This window comes from Ciona intestinalis, chromosome 1 (assembly GCF_000224145.3).
Source record: "Ciona intestinalis chromosome 1, KH, whole genome shotgun sequence".
Lineage (NCBI taxonomy): Eukaryota > Metazoa > Chordata > Ascidiacea > Phlebobranchia > Cionidae > Ciona > Ciona intestinalis.
Genome location: NC_020166.2, coordinates 6004209 through 6031701, shown reverse-complemented (window position 1 = coordinate 6031701; position 27493 = coordinate 6004209). Strand labels below are relative to the sequence as shown.

The following is a 27493-nucleotide window of genomic DNA, read 5'->3' as shown; positions in this document are numbered from 1 at the left end:
CAATCCAGTGGTCACTAATGGGTTGTCCAAATTATCAGCCATACATAAAAATGAAAAAAAAAATCCCCCAGAAATAATCACCCACAAGGTAACAAACTTGGTAACTCGTAAGCTGGCGCGAGGTGCACACCCGTGTTATAACGACTGTCGTTTCCCGGCCACGCGAGGATAAAGTAAGTTACATTCATTCATAAACACTTACGTGCTCAATAACAGACAGTGTTGGTTAACCACAACAACAGCAATGTTGGTATTGCGACAACAACAATGTTGGTATTGCGGAGTCTAGTCGTCTTTCTTTCTGTTCAAAGCTTAGCTGCGACAAGAAACAAGCTTCTATTAATAAGCTTTGATGGCTTTAGGTAAACATGATATTGTGTAGAAAGTAATCGCAGTTTAGGTCTAGTTAATATTTAGTAATATTTTTATTTAGTAGTGATGAATGAAAGTATTTATTCACCTGTACTGTGAATGCGTATGATGTTATTACAAGTATGTGTGAAGTGTGGTTAGATTACTTTGTGCTCAATGAGGCATAAAGGGAAAATGAAAGTCTACATAAAACCGCACATTGCTTTACATTATTGAAACCTTGCTTTCTCTCACAGCCCGGTGTTCGCAGAACGAGTTGACACACAAGCATTTAGTTATCTAAACACAAATGGTGTGCGGGCAAAGTTCGTTAAAACAGCCTTTCCCACTTTGACTACTCCAAGCCATGTAACAATAGCCACAGGTAATTCTGTAACGAGATTATATTTCTAAATCCATTGATCCTTTTTGTGAATATCTAAGGTCTATATTCCGAATCGCACGGGGTTGTACACAATCTAAAGTTTAATCGGAGCCACAGTGGAACGAATGAGACGTTTTACACGACGCTTACTGAGAACGACTGGTGGGACAATGGCGCAGAACCAATATGGATCACTGCTGTTAAACAGGTGACGTCATTTTGATTGGCGAAGAAATACAATCTGTGTTTCAATGCATTACCGAGAGAACGGCTGTTTTGATACCTGTTTGACGTATGGACTTAATTGCTGTGGTTTAACAATATCCGGCTGCTTATTCCATATGCAGACAAGTATTCGTTGTTGTATGTTTTTTTTTAATTTAAGCAATAAGTTTTTGATTATTCAATATACACATTTAAATGTTATTATTGCTTTGAGTTCTAGGCAGTTTGTTTTGCGCAGGGCTTACGAAGCGGCGGTTACCGGTTTCCTGGGAGTTACGCAACCTATGACGGGTTCCGGGCAACCAAGAGCATACTAGATAAAGAAGAAGAGTTTAGTGAAGATGAATGGAGGATGAGAGTTGATGGGGTGATGAGTTGGTTTGTGAAGGATCAAATGGATGTAGTGGCTTTGTATTTTGAATATGTAAGTGCGTTACTTTGCTACTAACGGCTGATCGACAGCTGTATGTTTACGTATTATGGTATGCCACCGGCGTTTGCGCCGAAGACTAATTGCATGGAGTCAAATAACATGCGCTGCTCGGTCGGTGTTTAGGCGCCTCAGTTAAATACATTATCTACATCTATACTATAGGGTAATTAAGCTATATTTTGTGAGGTTACAAGCGTCAGTTTTAGGTAGCAATGTCGGGTGTAAAATGGTGTACGGCATCATGTGGCTTTTACATTGGGCAAATAAGTTTTTAAAAATATTTAAAAGTTAATCGCTTTAAGTTCAATTAAGCTGCTTTATTCATTTTCAGCCTGATTTGACTTGTCATGAACTTGGAATGGATTCGGAAGTCGTAACGAAACAAACCATTCCTCTCATCAACCGTACAATACTATATCTTCTGGACAAAGTTAAACAAAACGGATTGATTGACAATTTAAACATCATAATTACAAGGTTAGGAAGTATGTATAGAAAACGGTCAAGTCAAGTTACCTAAATCAAATACAATGCAAGGTATATTCTATTTAAAACGCAGTGATCATGGGTTTGAAAATGTGGATCAATCAGTCACGGAAGAGGACGTGATTTCGCTCTCTCGCTACGTAGACGAATCTCTTATTTCTTTTCGCCTGGTGGAGCCATTTTCACCCCTTGCACTTATTGACCCTGTACCAGGGCAACTGGAACGTGTATATAACGCGCTTAAAGGTATATTTTAAATTGAAAGCTGTAGACATTGCCACATAAAACTAGTGAAAGGAAAACATAGATAAACGAGATACGTTTTGTCTATCTTGAGACAACCATAAACCTTATAAATATTTCAAACATTTATAGAATAAAAGAACCAATGGGGAAAATTGATCTAAATTTTATATGTTCCCTACGTGCCCCCAAAGCTTTTGGAAATGTTGTACTTTTGTTAATTCATGACGACAGTATATCAATGCATTTGCATTTGCGATAGATGCACACCCAAAAATGGATGTTTACAAGAAAAGCGAGCTTTCAGAGAGGTTGCATTTTAAAAACAATGATCGAATTCCATCCATTATAATCTTAGCTCACCCTGGACATGAAATCTATTGGGTAGGTTTGTTTATATTTATATACCGCCTGTTGGCCTACAATATACCATACCAGTTTGAATGTTTTTTTTCATTATACGACGGTATTTACGGTTATGGAAATATGTATGGTATAGGTTGAGATAAAATGATGCTTTACTCTTCTTTATTGTTCTATTTGGAGGTAAACAAAGACTATTTACCGAATTATATACCCACATTCTCAATAGGAATATAATTTGCTAGTGGTATAGTATTTTATCTCTCGAAATATTCATAATTTATGACAAATCCCCAAGGAAACGGTTTGGCAATTTTTTTTTGTTATTGATGTGTGCAGAAATATCCCGGCTATCATAAGTACAAGGCAGACCACGGGTTTGATAATGCATTGGAAAGTATGAACGCGATTTACTACAGCATTGGACCTTCGTTCAAGGTAAAACTTTATTCTTGGTTCCTAAATGCGATTATCATGATAATAAAGTGTAATATATTGCTCTATTGTAGTTAGAACAGATATTCGTTAAAAGATTTATTCAAAAACATTCTAACACAGATGCAATTTTTGTTTTACTTATAAAAACATTTTATCGCTAACTGGCATTCTTTTATGTGCCAGAAAAATTACGTTGTTGAAGGATTTGAGTCTGTTCATATTTACCCACTTATGTGTCATCTACTTGGCATAGAGCCAGCAGTCAATAATGGATCGTTAGATGTACTGCGGGAGACTCTGGTTCACGAAGCTAAATTTGACAAAACTCTATGGAAAGAACAGATACTTGTATTAAGTGCATTTTTTCTTTTAGTAGTGGGCTGTTTAAATTATATTGGAAGAAAAAAGCCCAAACTATTGTAATGTTTTCAAAAACAGATTTTTTTTACCTCATATGTACTCAATAATGCCCAGGACATAACACTGCTTTATGTTTACAAAATATGCTGATTCAGTTAAGTATCCGGTATGTCAGGTACGTGTTCGGCTAAACTGTGAGTTCGTTTCTTGTACATGTACATCCGTTGATTTATGATGAACGCCTTTATTTAAATTGCTTTTAGTTATATACAAAAGCAGAGTGCTGTTAAATGCCTTTCTATATTATTTTAGAATACCTATATTGTAATATTAGTGTGGCGTAACACATTTGCATTATTCAGATTGCAATAAATATAAGCTCAATAACCGACGACAATATAAACTAAAGCATGCTAGTGTAACTATAACGAGTGGGGTAAGATGCACAATAATTGTTTTAAAACTAACTATTTAAAGTAAACAGGACAAAGAAACTAGCACAGCCGGGACATTTCGGTAGGATAATTATAGGTTGCAAAATACTAATATTAGAAAATCTCCTATTTTTTGTCACGTGTTACCCCACTTTGTAATTTTGTAGGTTTTTATTTCCCAAATTTAAAAAGCTCACTTTTAATTTAACAATTTATTCTTTAAGGGTTATTCAAATATATATATACTCATGTACGAACAAGACATATATAAAAACCTATTCAAATTCAGTTACAGGCACTTTAACATCAAATTTTGGTGATTGACAACACTAACCGCCCGTGCTGCGCACTTTGTTGAAACGTGAGAATACTCTCGAAATATACTGTAGCATTTTTTTGGATATCACCAAATGGGTAGCTGTAAAATGAGATTGCAAAATAGTCTCGTTTTACCCCGATACCAGTGTTCTCCCACTTTACTATAAAAATATGGGCTCAAAGTAACGTAGTATATTCTTTATATGGATTAGAAAACATCATAGATGCAGCATATGTTTTTATCGGAACGCGTAAAGCGATTAATTAAGAAAACTTTATAAATTTGTTTATTTGCACAATACTAGCTTAACGAATACCAGTATAAAGTCTGCTCTACTTAGTTTAGCTCTGCTTAAGTACGTGAACCCGTATACGGAGACAAGGTTTAGGAAACAGGACATCCGTGTTAATTGTCGTTTTCCCGCGACGCGAGAGAAAGCAATTTACTTTGATTTATTTTGCATAAGGTCGGCTATCTCAAATACAACTACGTGTCTATTCATTAGAGCTTTGCTTTCTTGTGTAAGTTTTCTATGCTCAGGTCATAGAAATCTAAATAGTAAATACGTCTTCATATTTACCAATTTCAATATACAGAAATAAGCGAAAATCAGAGTCTGGCGAAAATAATAAGATTAAAAAGATATAAAACTTATTTTTGTGCTTTGAATTATTCAGGTCATTAGTTGGGTACAAGCAGAAAAACTATAATTTTAAAAAAAAATTTGCACATCCGACGAACCTGTGACTCAAGATTGGTTTATTACTTATGCTGAACCTGCCCTTTAAAGATGTCAAGAACATGCTTATGTCGTGCTTTAGTTAGTATAAATCGACAGAATGCTCCCTTTTTCATACGCAGTGTATTCTCCGGACCTGAATCCACACCAGACTTCACCAAAAACAGTGAGTTAGATGTGCAAAATACTGAAAATAGTTACATACCGTATTCACCCTATAGTGTTTGTTTAAGTTTTTGTTCTATTACTTTAAACTGATCTTTGTATAGGTTTAAAAAATGATGAAAGCTGGGAAACAAAGAAATTGAAAAGTGTTCAAGAGCGAGTTGCTTTGTTGGGTTAGTTCTTTACCTTGTTACAACTTGGCAATAGTTGAGCATGGAATCGATAGTATTGCAAAGTTTATTCACTTTCGGTTGCTGTAGGTTTTTTTTAATACTCAGTTTCGCATCATTTGTTGCATATCGGGCAGTTAATAAGTAGTTTCACAGCATAATACAATGAGGTATCTCGAAACCTTTACCGCGAAAAAAGCAGTATATTGCAACAGTTCGTTTCCAATACTACTTGTATATACACTGCTGATCCTATGATACAGTGGCAAGTTTAAGTTTTGTTAAATGTGGAACTTTCAATAGTCTGTTCGAACAATGATTCTTCTGCTTTATAATCCTCCCTGTAATTAAAAATCGTATTCTGTATGTTTTGATATTTCCTCTGCCTTCTCTTGACTCTTGGTAATTTTAAAAATGTTTAACAAATTTATTCCACATTGGGAAACCTGTGTGAAATTCCTGTAACTTCTTATCAAACCCAAGTTGTATTATCTGACACAGGTCAAATATTAAATATATTTCAATATCAGGTAAAGGTGTACAGTTTGAAGGTGATGAGAGGATAATAGACAACGAAGCAAGGAGAGTATTTAGTGTTCCACACCAAGTTTATGTGACCAAAGATGAAGCTAATAAATCAAGAGGTAAAAAAATACCATGTTTTTATAAGATTTAAACAAAGTTTCGTTATTGTTACAATATAAAGGTTGTTGCTTGTCCAGCATATTATAAATATTATCAACATAAAATGAATGCTTAAGGTTATGATTGCTCTTATAATGTTTATATTTTGTTTTCCCCATATATATATAAAGAGAGATTTTACTTTGTCTATGAGACTATGAAGATGGATCTTGCGTGTATGTAAAAAAGGTCCTTTACCAAACTGGTAATAAGCATGTGGTTAATTTAGCTCTTCAGTCTTCATGTTGTTTTTGTCATGTACTCAATGCAAAACATCTTTATTCATAAACTATCTATGAATGTAATAATGTTAAATAAATGTTTAAAAATAGATTTCATTGTTCATTAAAATTTCAGACTTTGCCAAAAATATTTTGGGAAATCGTGTTAATTATAACAAGACTTCCCACTTCACCAGAGAAACAAATCTTGACCCTGACTTTGCAAGGTGACTCTATAAATGTAAATTTATAATATTAAAATAACTGAACTTTAAATTTTTACAAGTATTCATATTGGCTGATTTTTGAAATGTATTTAATATTTATTGTTTAGATATATATATATATATATATATATATATAAGAATAATAAAAACTATTTTAAAAAGCCTAAATGTTACCAAGGCAATGTTATTTCCAACCACGCTATGTTTTAAACAGGGTGTTTTTTAAAAACTCTGTTCGATTTTTTTTAGACCTGAAGTTCAGGCAATATTAAAAACAATAACTGGTCGTGATCCAAAGCGAGTGTTTAAACAAAAATTGGGAGTTCCTTCCGAAATGCCAACTGTTAAGTTCTTAACAACAGAACAGCTTAAAAAGGTATGAAGGTAATTGTTGCCACACCTTTGCTATGGTTGATATCTCTTAAATTGGATGCTATTATGGTGAAGTACTGTTTAAAAGGGATTTATTCATTGTTAATACTTTTGCAATGTAGGCTACTTGAATTAATTCGAGCTACTTTAGTTCAGTTTTTTTATTGTTTAATTATCCATTATGTTAATGACATCTGACAATAACTGATATCTATTTACATTTTCATTTATTTATTTATTTTACATAGATCAAAACCGTAATTATTTTTACACTGTATTTCACAGGAAATGGACAAATCTCTTAAATATGCTGAGCAATTGCTTGAAATGCCTCCAGTGATGTTGGAAAGGGAAGAAATTGATGAAGTCATCGCAGAAGATGAAAATCTTGATGGTTATGAAGCTTGTAATGTTGTTTTCACAGACATCAGTGAAAATTTAAAGTTAAATGTAATTCATTGTTCTAGCTCTTATTTCTGAATGTAGTTTAATATTTCATTTTTTTATTATTATATATAGTTATAATAACTTATAAATTATTAGTTGTAGGGTTTATATTTATTTTAATTTTCGGTTATTTTTTCAATATATACTTCTGGACATTTTTTTAAAGAAAAGTAAACATAAATAATAAATATTAATAATATACATTTGTTCATAACGGCCGTTTTCGCATCATTCTCAGAAACTTGGACTTTTTTTAAATACCAAATCTACAGTACAATATATTACTTCCAGCACAGATATCCCTATTTTACTGCTCAGCTTTATTTATTCAACACACGGAATATTGTTGTCATTTATTTAGGAAAGGTTTGTGGTCGTACGAGAACCAAGTGGTTCGTTAAGAAAAGCAAAGTGGGCGGAACGAGATAGAATTCAACAAGTTTACTTCAGTAAACCTGGAAGGACATCAATTAAACCAAAGTTATTGAAGGATATGAAAGTAAGTTATTATGTTAAAATGTTAAATTGCTCCTTATACCAAAATTAGTATGTTAAAAATTTTGATCTTATTATTGCAAGAGTTTTAGCCAACATATAAATGTGTTTTGATGTATGGTATGCACTGTGAATTGCTTTTGTATGCAAGTTTAATTTGAGTTTGTGGCTCTACAGTATGTGGGTTGCATTGTTATATGAGGGCAATGCTGTTTAGGTTCATCATTTTGTCCCCATCGAATGTAGTTTTAGTATGGGTTTATAACACTGGCTGTAAAACTATGGTAATGTATGTAGTATGTGTAAGAGTACCGCTTGTTTTACATTAAGGTCTTACAGGGCGGGCATGAGTAACTTTTAGCCTAAAAGTTTTAGGTTCACTTAAACCACAAACTTTATCCGTAACTGAAATAAAATCTTAAATGTTATGCCCCGTTCCCCTTTTGAATTATTGGAAAGTAGTACAAACCATGAAGGGAATAAAAAATGGTCTGCAAGTAAAATCATCAGTTTAAAATGTGAAGGATAACATTTTACAAATGGTAAAGCCGACCTACTTTTGTACTTTATCACTGACAATTTAACGATGAAATATCCAATTTTTAGATTGCTTTGAAGCATGGCTTGCATGAAAACATTTTGATGCAAACTCTAATCCAGCATGAACCCGATTCAAGCGAATTTATCCGGATTCATCAAGATATCTACAATGATATTGATAACAGAGGATTATACGACAATTTTCGGTAAATTAAGGGCAAATATTTGATTGCAGAAAATTCTCAACTCTTTACATTTTTCACCTGTTTAGGTCCACAAGGTTCTTTGGTGGTCTTGCCTTTTATTTGACCAAGTACAAATCCATCGATGGACTTTTAATAGACATGATAAAAAGATCACTGTAAGTGCTAAAGATATTCCAACACTCACATATATAATACTTCTTATTTCTCTCCCCCCCTTTTCAGAATATCTGACGCTGTAAACCTTATCCAGTTGTTCTGTATGTTACATCCTGAATCAAAAACAACATCTCAACTTAAAACAAATACAGACTACCAACAATTGGACATTATAGAGGTTGCCTTTGAACTAAATCAACCAGTTTCTGTATTTATTTACTTTTCTGTTTTACTTTTCAGGCATATATGAATTGTGACTGCAACGATTCTCATTCATTGAAACTTGCAGTTGAAGCTTTTCAAACCTCACTGGAATCTGAATCAGATTGTGCTGTTGCTTCATCGTGATGCTGGATAAAATAACTCTGTATCACTTAATGCCAGAGCACACTGTTATAATATAACAAACCTTATTTGATTGTGTGAATTCTTGGATACCTTTCTCAAAAATATCTTTGAATAATTGGTTTATGCTGAGTGTTTCTAATACTCTATTCAATCTTCCCAATTGTGTTATTTTTTTTCACTTAGTACAACCTTTTATTTCCACTCATAAGTTTCTGCTGCTACATTCGCATAGGATGTTTTTTTTATCAATTGGCTCCCATTTCACCATTTTTTATCCTACAAGGTTCTGTAGTAAACTATATAACTTTAATGGACACTGAAAACTGCACCAATCTTTACCTTCAAGTTTGCCAAACCTTTTTAACATGCAAGTACGATGACCCATCTACATTTGAAGACCTCTACAAGCTCCTACCATGGTTGCGCCAGTCATTAACATGTTGTGTGTGTTCCAAGGTTGTAGTGGATCCCATGTCCTCAACACAGACTCACTGTCAGCATTTTGTTTGTAAGTTATTTGTTTAAAAAAAATATTTTTTTAAGATTTGTTATTTTTTTATTAAATTAATGCCTAAATTTGTCTTATTTATGAAATTTGATTCATTCTTCCGTATTTAATATTTTCTCATATTATTTTTGGGTAAAGGTGCCAAGTGTAGAGGTGGGAAAATGGTATTACGGCCTTCCTGCAGCTGGTGCAAAGATGCCAATGCTTTTGAAATCAACGAACACCTTGTTATATTAGTTCAATGTTTTAGCAAGATTTGTGAACTGATCTTGCATTCACCGATTAATGATCATATTATTAAATATGATCAGAATCGAAAAAAAGGTAATACATTGTGAAACTGGAACGTATATGATGAGGAATCTGTCTAGAATAAATATTTTTAGGTTCATACAATTTTATTACAGAGCAACAAAAAGAAGCCACTGGTAAGAAAGAAGAGCATTCAAAGAAGAGACGGAGTGGCACAAGAAGGTTTGAGCTTGTTTATTGTTAAAATATATCCCAAATCACATATTTACACAACAACTAATTATGATTCTGATTCATATGATGGGAAATTTTATATCAATGGTAATATAATGAGTTATACACGATCACAAAGTGTATGAAATAGGGAAAAACCTTTGACATTGCTTCACTGTGCAAAGTCACACCAGCTGTAAATATTCGTTCATCCATGTTCATTGCAGACATCAAGTATCAAGTCGTATTCTCAACATATCAGTGAGTGAAGTGCTTCAAGATGGGATCAGTAAATGTAATCAAACAACACCTGTGACGTGATATTGATTCCAACAGACAATAATTGAAATAAAATCTGGAATTTCTTCTGTTTAAATGGCAGAGAGCTCTATGTGAAAAGTTTGAACTTGTTTATTGAAAGTGGACACATTTCCAAGCATTTCCAAACTGAACTATATTTTCTTATTTCGATTAACAATCATAAATTGTTGCAATTTTTCTTTACGTCGCTGCTAAAGTTTAACACTGTTATTCTATCGTTGTATTTTAAGTTATAACAGTACCATTTTATGTCATCATATCTTTTTCAAACTCATTGCTTTTGCGTAATTTCGTTCTTTCAAAATGTCAATACCGCCAAATTGTTTACATGCTGCTAAACTTGCTAATTTGTTATTTTTTCAGATGTGCTATTAGAAATTTTACCATGGCTAAACCTAAAGATTTGTACATTGCTAAATCTTTGAAGGATCTTAACAAGCATACTGACAGCAAATGCGAAAAAGGACGTAGCATCAAAATCTACTTGAACTTTGCTAACAAGGCATTCGCTGAGGCCGAAAAGGCCTTCAAAAGCCGTGATGAAGAAAGAGCTTACATCCTGTATATGAAGTACCTGGATATGGTGGGGATAGTCAGGAAATGCCCCGAGTTTAAAAAAGACACTCAGCATTATTCTCTGTTGCTTGGTAAAATGAATACAATCACTGCATTGGAAAATGCAGAGGCAACATCAAACAGTTTAAAGAAAAGATACGATGCTTTGGCGAAAAAGGCTGCAGAAGCGGAAATGAAGCAAGTGGAAGGTAAAATCAAACAAAATGGTGCAGTTGAAGAATTTTCCCATCCTGTTCCTGATGAAGAAAAAGTCACAGAAACACCAGAAAAAGAAACATTTGGAAATGAAGTAAACAGTGCAAAGTTGTATGAATTGATTTACAAAAAGTCAAAAGATGTTTTAATACTTGACATACGGTCTTCGGAAGATTTTCAAATGTCTCACGTGCAGCATTCCATCTGCGCTAATGTGCCTAAGGCAGCAATCCAACCTGGAACAGTTGTGTCCAAAATAGAAGAAGGGATTGCACCAAGTGATATGGAGATGTGGAATAAAAGAGACTCGGTAGACTTGGTTGTTCTTCTGGATTGGACTTCCTCTGTCAAACGATTACAAGACAAAGGAGATCCTCTGAGGAGTTTAAAAGATGCAATCTGGAAGTGGAACCAGGATAAGATCTTGCAGCATGAACCTGTTGTACTTGAGGGTGGATTTTCAGATTGGTTGGAATTTTATCCACAATTTACCACCAACCCAAAAGCCAAGGTTCCAAAAGCTAATGTGAAGACTCTCAATGTTAACAGTTTGTTGGAGTTTAGTTATAGCGACCTTAATACCAACTTTGTGAAACCTAAACCACCCCCAGAGAAGAAAGAGCCCGAGATAAAGGCAGAACTCCCAACCAAACCAATACCATTCACTGTTAATGTCCCAAATTCTATTCCCATCACAATAGCTCAAACAAATCCACCAAAGCAAGTTTCAGTCTCCAACACTATTCTCAAGCTTGTTACTCCTGCATCAGAACCTGTTGAAACTCCTTTACCGCAGAAGAAGAAACCCCAACCTATGTTTGACAGATCCAAGAAACCCTCACCAGCTCCAGCAGTACACCCTTCTGTCCCAAAACCAGAGTCACAGTTTAAAAAGAATGGAGAATCACCGAAAAATGAGATGGAAGTTGTGAAACCATCTCCTCCTTCTAAAGTAAAGAGTAAGGATGTAGATAATGATGCCATCTTCAGTGAGTACGAACAGCGAATAGCTCTCATGGTGAAGCAAAAAGAAGAAAAGGAAAATGCCATTGTCGAAATAGAAAAGAAGAAAAAGGTAGCGGAACTCCAGGCTCTTGAAAAGAAACTAAAAGAAGAAGCAGAAGAAACAGAAAAGAGAAAGATGGAGGCAGAGCGTCAACTTGCTATGACTATGAGAGATCTCAGCAAGCCTAAACCAATAACAAATAATATGGAAAAACCTCTTGTTATTGAACCACCAAATAAAAAAGATGACGCACCAATCAACAAAGATATGTCACCAGAACCAATTTATGCTGAAGTTAAAAAGACCAAAATTCCTAAAGAAACACCTGGAAATAACAAAGCCAAACAAAAAGCTCCAAAACCAGAAAGACCAACAGCTGAGAAACCGGATGTTTCAATACCTTCCAAATCAGTAGCCAGCCCAGTGGATCAGTCAAAGTCTACAACAGTTTCAAGCCAACATGAAACACAAGTCAAACCCAAGCTAAGTCAATCTGCGCCTGCCATATCAAAACCTGTAGATCCGATTAAACCAACAACAAATCAATCAACTACAAAGGATGTAGCGATAAAACAAAACAAAGATCAGGAAAAAACAGTTCCACCAAAACCTCAAGAGGTAAAGCCCATATCTCGAAAGCCAACTTTATCAACTGGGTTGAACCCAAACTCTGATAAAGGAGGATTTGCTTTAAAGCGTTCGTCTTCTTCTCCTAACATTAATAAACTGGTGGAAGAGGAGTCTAAAGTTGTATCTACTTCCACTATGCCAAGTATACCAGACAGGGAAAGGAAACCAAGCATTAGACCTGGACCCAGTGAACTGGTGACTGCATTAACCCATTCACTTCGTGGCGTGTATGGTGGTAAAGGAAGGGGTTTGTGTGGGCTTAGAAACCTCGGGAACTCCTGTTACATGAACTCGGTGCTGCAGTGCATGTTCAATATGACACAGCTTGCTGAATATATTCTTACCGATAGTTACACAAAAGATCTTAACAGAGCAAACAAGATAGGGCATGGAGGGCGAGTGGCAGAAAGTTTTTCGGTGCTTTTAAGAGCGGTTTGGAGCTCCAAGTATGAATATATCGTGCCGTCAGATTTTAAGAGCATAATTGGGACGATAAATTCTAGTTTTGCTGGCTACACCCAGGAAGATTCGCAGGAGTTTTTGATGCTTCTGTTGGATGGCTTACATGAGGATCTAAACAAGGCGCCTCAAAGTGAATATAAAGAGGAGCCAGACAATGATGCTTTGGATGATGAGGAAGCTGCACAAATGGCTTGGAAATATCACAAGAAGCGAAATGAATCGATTATAGTCGAGTTGCTGAAGGGTCAGTTTAAAGCCACAGTTAAGTGCCTGCATTGTGGAAAAGCTTCACGTAAGTTTGATCCTTTCATGTACCTTTCTCTACCACTTCCAAATAAGTCGGCATCAATATACGACATTCTCAAGTCGTTTCAACGAGTGGAACAGATGACTGGAAGTGACCGGTGGCATTGCCCTAATTGCAAAACACTCAGAGATGCGGTCCGTTCAATTGAAATATGGAAGCTCCCTCCCGTTCTTATTATTCACTTCAAAAGGTTCGTACACACCGGTCGCTGGAGAGATAAGATACACACCAACATTTCCTACCCCATGACCCAGCTAGACTTGACTCCTTTCATCAGTGGCAAGCAGAGACGACCAAAGTACAATTTATTTGCTGTGTCCCACCATCAAGGTGCTGGTTTGGATAGTGGTCATTATACAGCTTCATGTAAAAGCGTGCTTGATAATAACTGGTATAAATTTGATGACACAGAGGTAATGAGAACATCTGCACCTCAAGGACCAACAGCTTCAATTCTATTTTATTGTTGTTATCAAAGGCATGTCCCCAATTAAACTTATGCAAATGCTGGTGATCATCCAAAAATATTTGAATTTTGGTAAATTTACACATTTTCAATTTTGGGTGTTGTAATAATGTTAAAACATTAGGTATTATATTAAAATATATAGTGATCACTGGGCAGCGTAGTTTATTTTCAACCTTTTCACTTAACAAAGGCCATGCTTGCTTCTGTTTTATTTATAAACACAATTAACTCATACATTAAACATGCTAAGATTGTTAATATATCTGTTGTTTGTGTATATTATGTGTAATATTGTCAATTTAATTGATTTAAACAGATTTCTTGTTTTTTTTCTGTGTGTTTTATGCACTTAATTGTTTATCATTTGATGTTATGTTTTCTTGTTGTTTATTCCACATTCTGTGAATATATATATATTTCGAAATGTTATCTCTTCTCTACTGTTTGTAAACCTTATTGGCAGCTTTTATTGGCTATTCCATTTATTGTAGTACAATAAGTACAACATGTATATTATATGAAAATATGATATTACATATAATTCTAACTTTCTAAGGTTATTCAATGTAATAATATCAAATATCTCACACTATGTTAAGCATATTTCCGACTTCTATGATTCTTCATTGCTTTATATTTATTTTCTCCGCTTTAAGTTAAGAAAAGTCTAAATTTAAGCAAAATTGTTTTTCTTTGAACTGGTTACAAACAAATACAAAATGGATTCTCCTCGAACTGGTGGGGAGTCAACCCCACCTCAGTCCAACACTCCCAGGAAGGTATAATAATAATAATGTATTTTTAATAATAATGTAAAGGTATAATAATAATGTTCAATAATAATGTATTTAAGTATTTGACAGGGTACGCTTAATTAACCATTTACTTGTGTAAGTAATTCTCGAAATTAGTTTTGTTTTAAATTTTAAAAAATTGAAATTTTTAGTTATGAAATACTAGTTAAACTTTTTAAACATGTTTTAATCAGTTGAATTCTCTTATTTTATAAATGCAACCCCGACTGAGTTATTTTTGTTTCAGTTGGATACCATGTCGCATGAAGATTTAGTCAAAGGGTACAAACGTCAAATGCTTCTACTTCAAAAACTCAAAGCAAAATGTGATGAATTTCAAACCAAACTAAAAGCAAAAGCTGACTATGATGATGTGAGCTACTGTGATAAAAAGATGTGACTTTATGTAATGCCTAAATAAGATAAAAAATAAATGTAATCAAGTTTAAGTTTTCATAAATATCTTATCAATGCACTGAGCTTTTATTAAAATCTGACACATTGCTGTTGTTGAAGAACATTTCATATCTGGCATACATTGCTGTTGATAGATGTATCAATTGTGTTTTTTTACCTACAGATTAAAGGAGAGCTTACCAGTTCTAAACAGAAGTATGACGAATTATTGACACAGAATGAATCTTTAAAATCCACCGAAGCTTTGCTCAAAAAAGGAAACAATGCTATGAATGAGGAACTTGAATGTTTAAGAATGAAGCAAGACACTTTGCTTTCTTCTATGCAGTATTTGCAGGAGGACCATGCAGCTGTCTCAGCATCAAACAAAGAACTGGCTGAGCAGAGTGAAAAGAGTCAAATTGCTCTCAAAGATGTTCAAGCAGAGAAGATAGAGCTTGCAGATCAAATCCAGGATCAGCTTCATCAGATTTCTGACCTGAAATCACACATTAAAAATCTTTCGTCCGAACATGCAAAGTTGGAAGAGCTGACAGGAGAAAATAAAACACTTAAGAAGGAACTGGCCGCTATGAAAATGACGGTAAATATGTTTAAAACTCAAAAGAAACCTGATCAAACAGAAAAAATTGAAGAATTAAACCTAAAAGTCGAAGAATTGAACGAAGAAGTTAAGCTGTTGGAAACTCAAAGTGTAAAGTTGAATGAGGACAGAGAGGCCGAGCGTTCAAACCACAAACAGATGTGTGTGGACCTTGAAACAGAATTACATGCAAGTGTGAAACATCAATCTGAGGTTGAATCAGAATTGGAATCATCAAAAACGGAGGTTACTGATTTGAAAGAGAAGCTAATTCAGTTACAGGAAATTCATACTGCTAAAATAACTGCTATGAATGAAACTATTTCGGATGAAATAGAGCAAAGTAAAACGTTAACTGAAACTTTGGAGAATATAAAGTCTACTAAGGCTGATTTAGAGGAAAAACTGTTGAAATTAGAAACTGAGAATTCTGATTTAAATTCTACAATTACTACATTACAAGCTGAGCAGGAAAATCGAAAAGAATCTGATACTGAAAAGGCAGATTTGTTGAAAGAGTTGTCTGAAGCAAATAAGCAGCTCACAATTCAAACAGATGCAATTTCAAGGCTGACATCGGAAAATGAAGAAATAAAGAGTAGTGCGAAAGATTTGTTAGAACAAAAAGACCTTGCTTCATTAGATCTGGAGAAAGAGAGAGAAAGGGTAAAATGTTTGACAGAATCTGAAAATAAGCTCTTTCAAAAAATGACACAAAAAGAGTCAGAGATCCAGATTCTGGAGGAAAAATTTAAAGATTTGCAAACCAAGGCTCACGAGTTTGAGCAGAGGTCAAAAGATGTCGAAAACATTTCGAGTCAAAATAATCAACTTGGTGAAAAGTTGGCTGAAGCCAAAAGTAAAATTGATTCGCAAGCACAAGAGATGAATTCATTATCTGAAGATAAAAAGCAACTTTCTGCAGAGGTAATGGATCTGAAAGAGCAACTGTCTAACAGTACATGTGAATCCGAAACTGTCTTGAAAAAATATACAGAAGAAAATGTTACATTGCAAAATGCTATTTCACAACTTGAAAGTGATAAAGAAGAAATAAACGCTAATAAAGAATCATTACAAGCAGATCTTGAGGATGTAAAACAAGAACTATCAGTGCTACGAACAGAAAATGAATCCTTTAAAGCATCAATTGAAAGCAACAATGGTGCTGTGCATCAACTCGCTGAGCAGGTTGAGAAAAATGATTCAATGATGGCACAAATTACTGACTTAAACACTGAGGTGGAAGCTGCTAGCAAGGAGATTGAGGTTTTAAAGGAAAAATTAAAAAATCAAGATGAACTTGTTAATGAAAAAGAAGTTCTGGCTGAGAAATGTTCACAGTACAGTAACAACTGCAGGGAACTACAAGAGAAGGTTGAAGTGCTTGAAAAAGAACTGAAAGAATATGTTGACCAGGTGTTGACAAAGGTTGCAGATACTAACCAAGCTGCTGAAGAAAAAGTTCGGGAATTAGAACTGGAGAATTCGGAATTGCACAAACAGGTTGAAGATCTAAAACCTGAGATGGAACAATTAAAAATGGTGGCAGAAGAAAGTTTGTTGCTCAAGAAAAAGTTAGAGGATTCTGATGCTGTTATTTTGCAGCACAAGGAGGATAATCTAAGTATAAAAGAAAAGATGTCTCAACTCCAAGGAAAGTTGCAGAAAAGCGACTCTCAGTGTGGTGCAATGGGTGAAGAAATTTCTTCACTAAAAGAGGAAAATGAAAAATTGGTAGCTGGTAAGAGTTCCGCTTCGAATAGTGTTGCTGAGTTACAAAAAGAATTAAATGAATATAAGAGTCAAATGGGAGAACAAGCAACTGCTCACTCTGCGGAGATACAGGAGTTGAATTGTCAAATTGAGACACTAACAAGAGGAGCATCCCTTACACAGGACGAAAAAACTGAGATGGATCAACTAAAAAGGGTGGCAGAAGAAAGTTTGTTGCTCAAGAAAAAGTTAGAGGATTCTGATGCTGTTATTTTGCAGCAAAAGGAGGATAATCTGAGTATAAAAGAGGAGATGTCTCAACTCCAAGGAAAGTTGCAGGAAAGCGAATCTTGGTGTGGTGCAATGGGTGAAGAAATTTCTTCACTTAAAGAGGAAAATGAAAAATTGGTAGCTGGTAAGAGTTCCGCTTCGAATAGTGTTGCTGAGTTACAAAAAGAATTAAATGAATATAAGAGTCAAATGGAAGAACAAGCAACTGCTCACTCTGCGGAGATACAGGAGTTGAATTGTCAAATTGAGACACTAACAAGAGGAGCATCCCTTACACAGGACGAAAAAACTGAGATGGATCAACTAAAAAGGGTGGCAGAAGAAAGTTTGCATGAGAATCTACAGAAGTCTGGAGATGAGTTTCAAGCTGGGATGACGGACTTGAAACAACAGCTTTCTCTAGTTGAGAAAAAGAAATCTGAATTAGAAAACAAGGTTGGTGAGCTTAAATCAAATCTTGAGACAGAAGAACTGAAACAAAATAAGTTTCAAGAACAAATTTTGGCTTTAGAAGAAAAATTAAAAACTACAACGGATGCAAAAGATGAAGCATTATCTGAAATTAAAAGGCTGACAAGTTCTCACCAGGAGTCAAAAGAGATGGCTACAGCATTACAGCAGGAAAAAGAAAAATTAAACAATCATTTGTTAGATGTGAAAAATGAAATTCAAATGCTGGAAAGATGATTGTTTTTCCACAAAAGACAAATTAAGCGAAACTGAAGAAATTGTGAAAAGTTTAAAGGTATCGGCACAAGAATCTTCTGCAGATTTGACTGAAGCTGAATCTAAATGCAAAGACCTTGAACTGAAGGTTTGTTCTTCTTTATTTCAACTTAAAAAGCCTCAGTGGCGGTTTTTAGTTTTTACAGTTTTTTAAATGATAACAAAGTTTTTTTTGTGTAGTCCTGCTCCTTCTGTATTACAGTATTACTTCTATCTGAAAAGATACATGGGTCACACTCACAATATATATATATATATATATGTTCATTTTCATTTTTACATGTATGATTTTCTATATTTTCAAGTTTCATTATCAGCGGATAGACTTTTTATAATCAATTGAATGTCAATGTCAGTGGAATGTTGTTTTGTTATAGGTTGAAACACTTACTTTGGAATGTGAGAGACTAACTCAATCTCAAAGTGAGCTTGATGTTTCAGTGGGCGATGGTGAGGGGGGTGGGAACCAAAAAGAAATTGGTAAATTATTTTTACTACTTTTATTTCATAGGTGATTTGAATTTTAAAAATATGTTTGACCGTTTTGCTTTTCTGCACATAATATATACTTACAAACTTTGCAAACATTTTGATCAATCAACGTTGCAGTTACATGTTAGTGTTCAGAATTTAAAACTGTAACAATCAGGGTTGTAACATTACTGTTTGACAAATACATATATAGCCTATATATAATATATATTTTGAATCAAGTTTTTAAAAACCTAGTCATCGGATTTTAATATAATTTTTTAATAGTTCAAAATTTTAAATCAATATAAGACAGTTAGCTTTATTAAAATTTTATTTTGTTTAAAAGAAAATCTTCAGCAAAGTGTTCATGAGAAAGAGATTCTTAACAATAAACTGAAAATATTGGCTGTCAAAGCCAAGAAAGAGCGAGATGCTGCAAAGATGCAGCTGCAAGTTGCACAGGAAGAAACAGCAGCGTTGAAGGTTCAAATCTCTGGCATGGAAGCAAAACTCATGGTGATTTTTATGATTATTAGTTTTGTGTAGTATGATTTGCTGAGTAGACCATGTAAGGAACTTATGCAATATGGTTGTTTATAATTCATTCTTTTGTCAGCATGTTTCAATTTGTAAAGTATTGCAAGAACTTGTTTGGTTAATTTTCTGTTTGTTCATAGTTTTGACTCTTATTTAATAGTTAGAAAATTGCTTAATTTCAGGCAAATATATATCAACAATTTAAACAAATATGTGCTTGTTAGTTTTGCTAAGAAAACTAGCTGTTTTTTCCGTTGGTTACATTGCTTGATTCTACAAATAAACTTATTTAGGGAAGTCAAACACAAGCAAGCAATGTACAGATGATGCAACTTGAATGTGATAAACTACAAGATGAAGTTGATCAAATAAATAAAGAGAAATCCTCAATACAAAAGTCATTGGATGAAACTTTGAATCAACTAACTGCTTCCCAAGTAGAGGTCGATATATTTATTACAGTGTTTTTAACCCATTTGAATATCTTGCACTGGTTTAGTTTTGCAAGTCAATTAATCGCCATATTACATTGTACTATATATAAGCTGCCACGCATAGTATAATTGTGATAAAGCTGTTTCTTTAAATAAATTAATAGGAAGTCCGAAAAAAAAATACGAACTTAATATGAAGTCTGAACACTGGTTCACAAATAAATTGCCAGAAGAGCATTATCAGATTACAATATCGCATACAAGGTTAAATTTCCTTTTAAATGTGATTTCGGAAATAAATATTCACATTTAAGTTTCAATCTAAATGTAAACTAAACATACACAAATGTTAATATCCCAATTTCATGCTGCAGATTTTTCACATCATTCGAATTTTTAAAATTACTCTTGCAAACATTTCCCGTATTTTTAACTAATAGAACTAAAGTTTCCATTTATCTTAATAGAAAGCAAAGTTATCAGAACAGCTTGATTCGACCAACTCTGATGTACTCGCATTGCAAAATAGCAAGGCTGAAGTTGAACAATTACTTAATGAAACAAAAACCTTAGTAACTTTAATTGAGAAAGAAAAGGAAAACGTTTCCAAAGAAAAAGTAGCGGTGAAGCAGGTTTGAGATGGTTAGAATTTGTTCCGTTTCAGTTTTTATTGGAAATTATTCCAGGAGCTCGAAGCAACGAAAATACAGATATCCACACTAAGTAAATCAGTTGATGATTATGCAAGGAAACTTAAAGAAAGTCAAACTGCATTAAAAGATGCTGAAATGGTAAGTGATTGGGAAAAACAATAATAGAAGGACATAATGATTTTTTGAGATTAGTTTTGTGATATTATGTTGTTTGTATTTTGTTAAAGTCAATATGTAAGTATAATTAATGTCCACAACCTAGGCATTTGGTATTACACTGGTAAAAACCATCAATATTTATATTAAAAAAAACAACATTTTTTACACACCTTTTTCTTATATCTTTTTAGTAGGTTATGGTAGCACTAGCAAACACTAGTTATTTATACATATATAATAATATTACTGTACCGTTTTTTTTACAGAATGTGAAACAACATGGTCTCATGTCTCTTGAGATGGAACAATACGAGAAAACTGTTGAAGGTCTTCAATCCAACATCACCGAGTTGTCCTCCAAGAATCAGGAGTTAAAATCTGAAATTATCGGCCTGGAGGAGAAGATCACTTCTTTACAGGAGGAGAGAAAAGAAGGGGAAAAGGTTTTAACTTTTCTATTTTTTTTACTGTAAATGCAATGTGTCTTTGTCTTTCAGAGTAATTTTTTTACAAAACTCTTGTAATAAATACCGTTGCTGCGGGACATATGTATATTGTTAACATAGCTTATCAGTAATTACCCTGTTCGTTATCCATAAGGCAAAGAAAGGTTTATTGTTAAATGTAGTAAAATGATAGTACAATATGTAATACATCACTCTGATATATTAACATTCAACAAATATGTCATTTAGTTTTTTATTTATTATATTGCAAACATAACTAAACTCTTAGCATAATTAAACCTTAACCTTACTATAATTAGGTCTCATTCTGTATAATACATTATGCACCCTAATTACTCATATACATACATACATCATGTTTTAATGACAATTGTTTACAAATGTTTCTTTTTCTGCAGTTACGCATTGAAGCTGAAGACAGGGTAACGAAAACTAAAGAAACATTAGATGTCACTAGAGATGAGTTAAGTAACTCGAAAGCGCTTGAGAAAGAACTCAACATTCAAGTCAGTGAAGGAACATCTCAAATCTGTCTTCTCACTGAAGAAACTGAGCAACAAAAGGTAAAGGATTTTTGTAATAATTTGTTTATTACTAATTATTGGAGCAGGAATTGCGAATTTAAGTATTTTTTTCCTACACAATACTTTTTTTTTTTTTTTGATTTGTTGTTTATGTTAACAGCTATTGCTTCTGTATGTGACAAGTGTAACAACCTGAGTAGCCATATATTTAAACACATAAAAAAAAAAAAAAAAACACAACAAGGAGCCTAAAATATATGGCAATTTTTTCTCAATATTAAAGTTTTGGTAATTTTAACCCGTTTTTAAAATGCTATTTCACAAATCTGTAAAAGATGAAATCCTACGTTAAATACACATTACACCAGTTTAAAGAATCTTACCCACTTATCTTTTGTCCAGCTTGACTTGGCTTCCCAATCATCTGAAAATCGTGTCTTACAAGAACAGATTGTTGCTTTAAAAACATCAACCACAAGAAACATTGAAACGTTAGAAAGAAGACTTCACAGCGCCCAGGTGATGCTAATGTCTGCTGGTTAAAAATTAGCAGTTTTTGCTGTACACTATAAACTAAAGTTATACATTTTATCACAGCACTGGCCAAAACCTTTTCATAAAGTACTGTTAATAAGTTTGCTGGCACCCAAGATCATTTTTCAAAGCATCTTAGTTCTCTGCTGTTTGGGAAACCCCTATGCATTTTTTACATCATAAATACATTATTTTAAATAAAGTTTTATGTCAAGATTCAATTTTTCTTCTCAGATGGAAGTGGAATCATTGAAAAGTGAGAAAGAAACTTTAAAACACGATTATGAAAGTTATAAAGTGAGAGTACATTCCGTGTTAAAGCAGCAGAAGAGCAAAGATACACAACCGCCTGCTAAACAAGACACTACAGAGATGTGAGCTAGCATAAATTGTAATACTATTTGGTATTTGTTTATTTAAGTATGTGTGTAAGAATAGGGTTCTTAAATCAAATTAGAATTATATTATACGTTTTATTTTTTTATAACATACGTTTTATTTATCTCTCAATCGCAAAAACAAAGACTATATTCAAGCAACAAAAATGAGAATTTACCTCAAAATGAGCTTAAAACACGCTAGAAAAAATCATATGTGCATTTGTGTAATACACATTACAGCACTTATACGTGAGTTTAGTAATGATTTTAATTATTTATACCAACCAAACTATGAACATTTTTTTCCTAAAATATTATATACTTCCAAACCAAGCTGTATTGCCATACATTTTAACCTGTTTTAAAAATTTTAAAATACTTTAAAATTCAACTTTTTATAATGATTTATTACAGCAACAACTTGAAGTTGACAATGGAGCAAATAAAGATGAAGCTACATGAGTCTCAAAACATCCTCGCATCCAGGGAGGGAGAGCTTGATCTCTTGCAAGGAGATTACGATCGTCTTCTTCGTCAACAACAGGAGTCGTCCGACAGTGCAGTGGAGCGCGAAGGGCGCTGGAAGTCACGGTTCGTTGGGTTTTGATTTTATAATAAAGATTTAAAATTATATATCTTAATTTTTTGTTTAGTTATTATAACCTGTTTCATTTTTATTTGAACTCGTTGCAATTATTTTGTTTTTTATTTTTTGGATTTACCAATGTTTGACAACATATATCAGACCGCATCTACTACTTGCATTGTGTAATACATTTTAATAATGTTGGGAGTCGGGATAATGAGTCAATACACTACCTCCCAGATGCAGTAGTAAAATTCATTCATTCATTCATTCATTCATTCATTCAAATTTGGCTAAGGAACTTATCCCTCATGGAATGTAAAACCCAATCGAATGCAAATTTGTTGTACAGTTATTATTTAGGGTTGTTTATTTTTAGGGTTAAGTCTCTTCAGCAAGAGCTCGCAAGTGTCCGGAAACAATATGCTGACGCCTTGCAAAATATTTCGGATCGGGAGGATTCTGTGAGTGCAGCGAGTCAGTTGGAGATGCAGAGGATGAAGGAAGATCATGAGAAGGTCGTGTCATTGATAAAAGAGGATGTTGCGCATCTGGAGCGCGAGTTGCAAAAAGCTCGATCAGATGCAAAACGAAAGGCAGAAGATAAAATTGGTTTGTTTCAAACATTTATTGATTTAGAATGAATCTCAATTATTTATTTAATGGTGACTGTCAATATAGCACCGGTGTTCTGTTTCAAACACTTTGTGCAGGTTTATGATCTAGAAGTATCCATCTTGGTGATTCCGTACAGTTTTTAACGCTGTGCTTTAAACAGTGCTCAATCAGATTCGGAATCAAATGTGTTTTGGGACTGTAAAAAAAGTTTCAAGAATCCAAGTTTATTGTCTTGATCCTGATTTTATCTAATTTTCCTCACAATGAACATCAACCTTTTTTCTCCAATACAGAAACTTCAACCCCAAGAAAAATTCCCACCAGTCCCCTGCCTTACCACTACCACCGACCGCCGCTAGAGAGCCACCCATCGATGATGTCATCAGTTGATTATCGATCAGTGGCAAGAGAGGATGGAGAAGGAGAGGAGAATCCGGATCGTTCTTCGGTTGTCTCCTTTGAACAAATTTTGAAGACACCAAATCAAATTAAATCAGGTGCTTACTTTTAGGCTTAAAAGTTCACTTTATGTTGGTTAATGTTGGTATAATGTATTGGTAAGAGTTATTAGTAAGCGTTTTATGCAGAAAAGCTTAGTAGCATGGATGCTTTTTGTCAGTGAGTTAATTGTAAAGTAGTACACAATATTTTTGTTTCAAGTGCATCTTTAAATAAACAGATTCTGTCACTTTTACTACCCTGCTTCTCCCAAATCTAATATAATTTTTAACCTACAGTCACTGTCCTATCCGACACTGTCAGTTTGTCGTCCGAGGTTCAACTTAAACAGCTAGAGTCTCGTTTTGAAGCTCAATCCAAACAGCTGGAACATCTGTCAGAGGTTGCTAGCGAGAACGAAGCAACGACAGCTCGCCTAATTGACCAGAACCAAGTGCTGAAAGATGAAATACGAAGGCTGGAGAAAAACCAAGTAATCAGTGTGTTTTGTGAATGGCCAAAGAACTTTTTGTGTTTTGTTTAATCTTAGCTGGATTAAAAACAATTCTCTTTAGAACCTTTGAAGTGCGCCGCTGCTGTAACTGCAACGTGGCTTTTTGTGCTTTACAATGACATGTCTAAATACTGGTGGAATATTCGCTAAGGTTTATATTTTACAGGAACGGCAAGCCTCTGTGTCAAATTTGGAATACCTTAAAAATGTGATTTATAAATTTGCAACACTGCCACCTTGTGACGAGAAGCAGCACCTTCTACCAGTGTTGGACACCATGCTCAAACTTACTGCCGAGGAAAAATTAACTCTTCAAACCATTGCTCTTGGTAAACAAATCCTGTTGCTGTATATGGGAATAGCAGTGAAGCACTTTGTACTGCCATCCACGACTGTAGTTCCACTAACATTGAATTTAGGGGTTTAGGTAAAATCAGAAATCTCTGGTGTCAAACTAAAGATCCCTGCTTCGCTATGTTACCTCACTTTTCAACAATATAATAAGTCATCTGTTTTTTCTACATAGGTGATAATACGGTCACTGAATCACAGGAAGCGTCGGGTTGGGGAAGCTATCTCCAACGTTGGTCAGGCATGCAGTGACATCATACTAACGTCTGGTACAAAGAATGAAATCATTAAGTGCCTTAAATAAGCAGGAGAAGTTTATGCGTAGATTAATTTATTCTTATCATCGACAATCATTCTCATCGTGGGCATCAAATTTTTTAGAATGCAGGGGAGGAAGGCATAGTTAGACTTGCATTCTTTAAAACAAAAGTACTAGTGTTGACGAATTCATGCATTGGAGACAAATTTTGGGTTGACTTGCCTACCTGGCCACCCCAGGTTTGGCGCCTATGATTCTCATTGCACTTAGTATATAGACAGATCTGACTGATATTTAACTGCGTTTTTTCTACTTTACTTTGTTACCCAGTGTGCTTACACTATTTAAATGGGTGCTTCAATTCTTAATCTGTCTTCTTGTTAATAATACTCGGACTGATTTGCCTCCGGTGTTAACAGTATCTGAGTTATTGGTTGAGGTTTAACTTCTTCAGTTTTGTACATTAAAAATGTACACAGGGTTCAATGCTTCTGTGCTACACTGCTATCCTATCTATAACATAGATGCTTTTTTGTTTAACGAACTTTTTAAGATGTAATATGATCAGCATTCTGCCTTCTGGTTAGAATATACTATTCTATAACTGTACTAGAGTGCATTGTAGGGGCACGGTTCAATACAAAATAACTAATAAAGGAAATGTTTTACTACGCATTTGCACTTGTTAACCTTGGCCCTGCATGGGAATTATGCAATGTGAGTAAAAAATTAAATCCTGTAATGTTTAACTAAAAATAATGTTTCGATTGTGACCAATTAAAAAAGATAAAAGAAATGTTGTTAAGCATATGTGATTACATTCTAAAGTTAATAAAACTATGCTTGCTTAGAAATACTGTGTAGAGTGCAATATATAGATTATGATTTTAGATCTATAATCAAGTGGAAAAATGTGAATATCTAACTCGAGTGAGGGAAGACTGGACCCTAATATTGCTCAATATTTTTAAACGCAAAATACATGCACTTTTGGGGTGATGGGCCCTACCACAATAACTGCCATACATTTATTATTTTACAACACAACAAAAACATATTAAAACATACAAGAAGTTATTCAACTTCGCAATTCAACAGATGTAATTTTACAAATCCGAACACACAGGGCAAGGCGGGACAGTTTAAAATCATTGTTAATTATAATTAATAAGTGAATTTAATATTAGGAATGGGCCTAAATGTATAGTGGGGTGGGGGGAAATGAGAATTAACCTTTAGCACATAATATTTAATTATCGTGTTTTAAACAATTAACAATGGTTTATGGGATTCGTGAGAATACGGATTTATATTCTTTTAATGTTCTTTGTTTACTACCAAATTCGACGAGAAAATAGAATGGAAATGCCTCCACCTTCCCCACCCTACTAAATGTTTTTAAAAAAAATAAGTATAACAATACCAACCGCTCTGTATTGTCACTACCTGTTCAATAAGGATCTGTATATAGCCACATCGTGCCCAACAACTGTTCTGCGCAAACGAGTTTATTTTGCCACTAACGTGTTCAATAATACTATGTGTACACTTCCCATGATGCAATTATCTGACCATAGTTTAATAAAGAAGAAATATTTGGCAATATGTGCTTCAGTGTCACATCTTCCCCTATTGTAGCTACTATAACTCATTTAACACAATATGCATTTTGGTTTATTGGTATCGACAGCAAGTGTTTTGCATTTGCGTCTAATTATCATTACTCCATCCATCATGATTACTTTCTTCAACTGAAATGGTGCGAAAAATGTTATGAATTATGACAATAGAGCTTCCGTTAAGTTTCTTGTTTAAGGAAACAACGCAAACAATGATAGTACCATTATGAGCCTCAAACACGTATATATCAACTGCGTTTAGGTGTAATCACTGCGGTATGCACAGGGCAACTCCGGTTCATGCTCAGCAGCGATACACCATTTATCTATGTTTGTAAGTGTTTTGGTATAATATTCTTGCATCTTACTCAGTACTTGTGTTGGTCACCGAGTGTGTGTTTGGTCAACAAAGATACTGTGTCCATAAGTGCGGGTGTTGTTCTAACGAAGCCACCACGTATACCGTAGTGTTCAATCGAGCACAGCACCCATGTTGTTACAGCTAAATAAATTTGCATACCAAATTCTTCTGGATCAAAGCAACTTTTTTTTCTTCTCTATCGTCTGTTTCCTTCCAACTGAAACGATCACGTGATTCCTTAATTGAAATCCTTCCCCGATGTTTTCTACTAACTACACGAAAATTACTGTCGATAATGCTGTATTGGTAATT

General features: G+C 34.2%; 4 protein-coding genes across 5 annotated transcripts; all 4 read left to right on the top strand.

Moving 5' to 3' along the window:
• Nucleotides 1-157: 157 nt before the first annotated feature.
• Nucleotides 158-3687, top strand: LOC100184529 (ectonucleotide pyrophosphatase/phosphodiesterase family member 7). The gene is made up of 9 exons (XM_002131894.5): nt 158-362; nt 609-736; nt 796-944; nt 1200-1385; nt 1726-1871; nt 1954-2126; nt 2386-2507; nt 2826-2924; nt 3108-3687. The coding sequence occupies exons 1-9, from the start codon at nt 268-270 to the stop codon at nt 3345-3347; spliced, it is 1338 nt and encodes a 445-aa protein (XP_002131930.1). The 5' UTR covers nt 158-267; the 3' UTR covers nt 3348-3687.
• A 1140-nt stretch (nt 3688-4827) lies between these two features.
• Nucleotides 4828-8807, top strand: LOC100175906 (28S ribosomal protein S22, mitochondrial). The gene is made up of 11 exons (XM_026836826.1): nt 4828-4942; nt 5046-5114; nt 5642-5755; nt 6153-6243; nt 6493-6619; nt 6901-7065; nt 7424-7561; nt 8164-8303; nt 8369-8458; nt 8526-8637; nt 8700-8807. The coding sequence occupies exons 1-11, from the start codon at nt 4828-4830 to the stop codon at nt 8805-8807; spliced, it is 1269 nt and encodes a 422-aa protein (XP_026692627.1).
• On the top strand, nt 8808-14402 carry LOC100186923 (ubiquitin carboxyl-terminal hydrolase 8-like). Of its 2 annotated transcripts, none has more exons than XM_026834021.1 (4): nt 8808-9315; nt 9454-9639; nt 9723-9789; nt 10008-14402. In XM_026834021.1, exon 4 carries the CDS (start codon nt 10430-10432, stop codon nt 13769-13771), a length of 3342 nt encoding a protein of 1113 aa, XP_026689822.1. In that variant the 5' UTR covers nt 8808-9315; nt 9454-9639; nt 9723-9789; nt 10008-10429; the 3' UTR covers nt 13772-14402. The 2 variants fall into 2 exon arrangements, with proteins under 2 accessions (XP_026689822.1, XP_026689823.1); XM_026834022.1 differs by having other exon boundaries at nt 9702-9789.
• Nucleotides 14399-26055, top strand: LOC100179028 (GRIP and coiled-coil domain-containing protein 2). Its single transcript, XM_009859123.3, is given in 19 exon segments — nt 14399-14525; nt 14788-14913; nt 15121-18239; nt 18241-18361; nt 18651-18753; nt 19094-19263; nt 19578-19727; nt 20186-20350; nt 20405-20509; nt 20797-20973; nt 21396-21560; nt 21924-22040; nt 22290-22429; nt 22850-23026; nt 23401-23633; nt 23933-24136; nt 24377-24570; nt 24758-24920; nt 25118-26055. Coding segments are annotated over 19 exon segments (5766 nt in total). The 5' UTR covers nt 14399-14465; the 3' UTR covers nt 25195-26055.
• Nucleotides 26056-27493: the final 1438 nt, after the last annotated feature.

Bases quoted from the DNA above. Each gene is read 5' to 3' on its own strand.
- LOC100175906 (XM_026836826.1), top strand. From the start codon at position 4,828: ATGTCAAGAACATGCTTATGTCGTGCTTTAGTTAGTATAAATCGACAG. The intron at 5,115-5,641 runs GTTAGTTCTTTA...TTTCAATATCAG, and splicing joins AGAGCGAGTTGCTTTGTTGG to GTAAAGGTGTACAGTTTGAA. The intron at 6,244-6,492 runs GTGACTCTATAA...GATTTTTTTTAG, and splicing joins CTTGACCCTGACTTTGCAAG to ACCTGAAGTTCAGGCAATAT.
- LOC100186923 (XM_026834021.1), top strand. From the start codon at position 10,430: ATGCTGCTAAACTTGCTAATTTGTTATTTTTTCAGATGTGCTATTAGA.
- LOC100184529 (XM_002131894.5), top strand. From the start codon at position 268: ATGTTGGTATTGCGGAGTCTAGTCGTCTTTCTTTCTGTTCAAAGCTTA. The intron at 363-608 runs GTAAACATGATA...TTTCTCTCACAG, and splicing joins ATAAGCTTTGATGGCTTTAG to CCCGGTGTTCGCAGAACGAG. The intron at 2,925-3,107 runs GTAAAACTTTAT...TTTATGTGCCAG, and splicing joins GCATTGGACCTTCGTTCAAG to AAAAATTACGTTGTTGAAGG.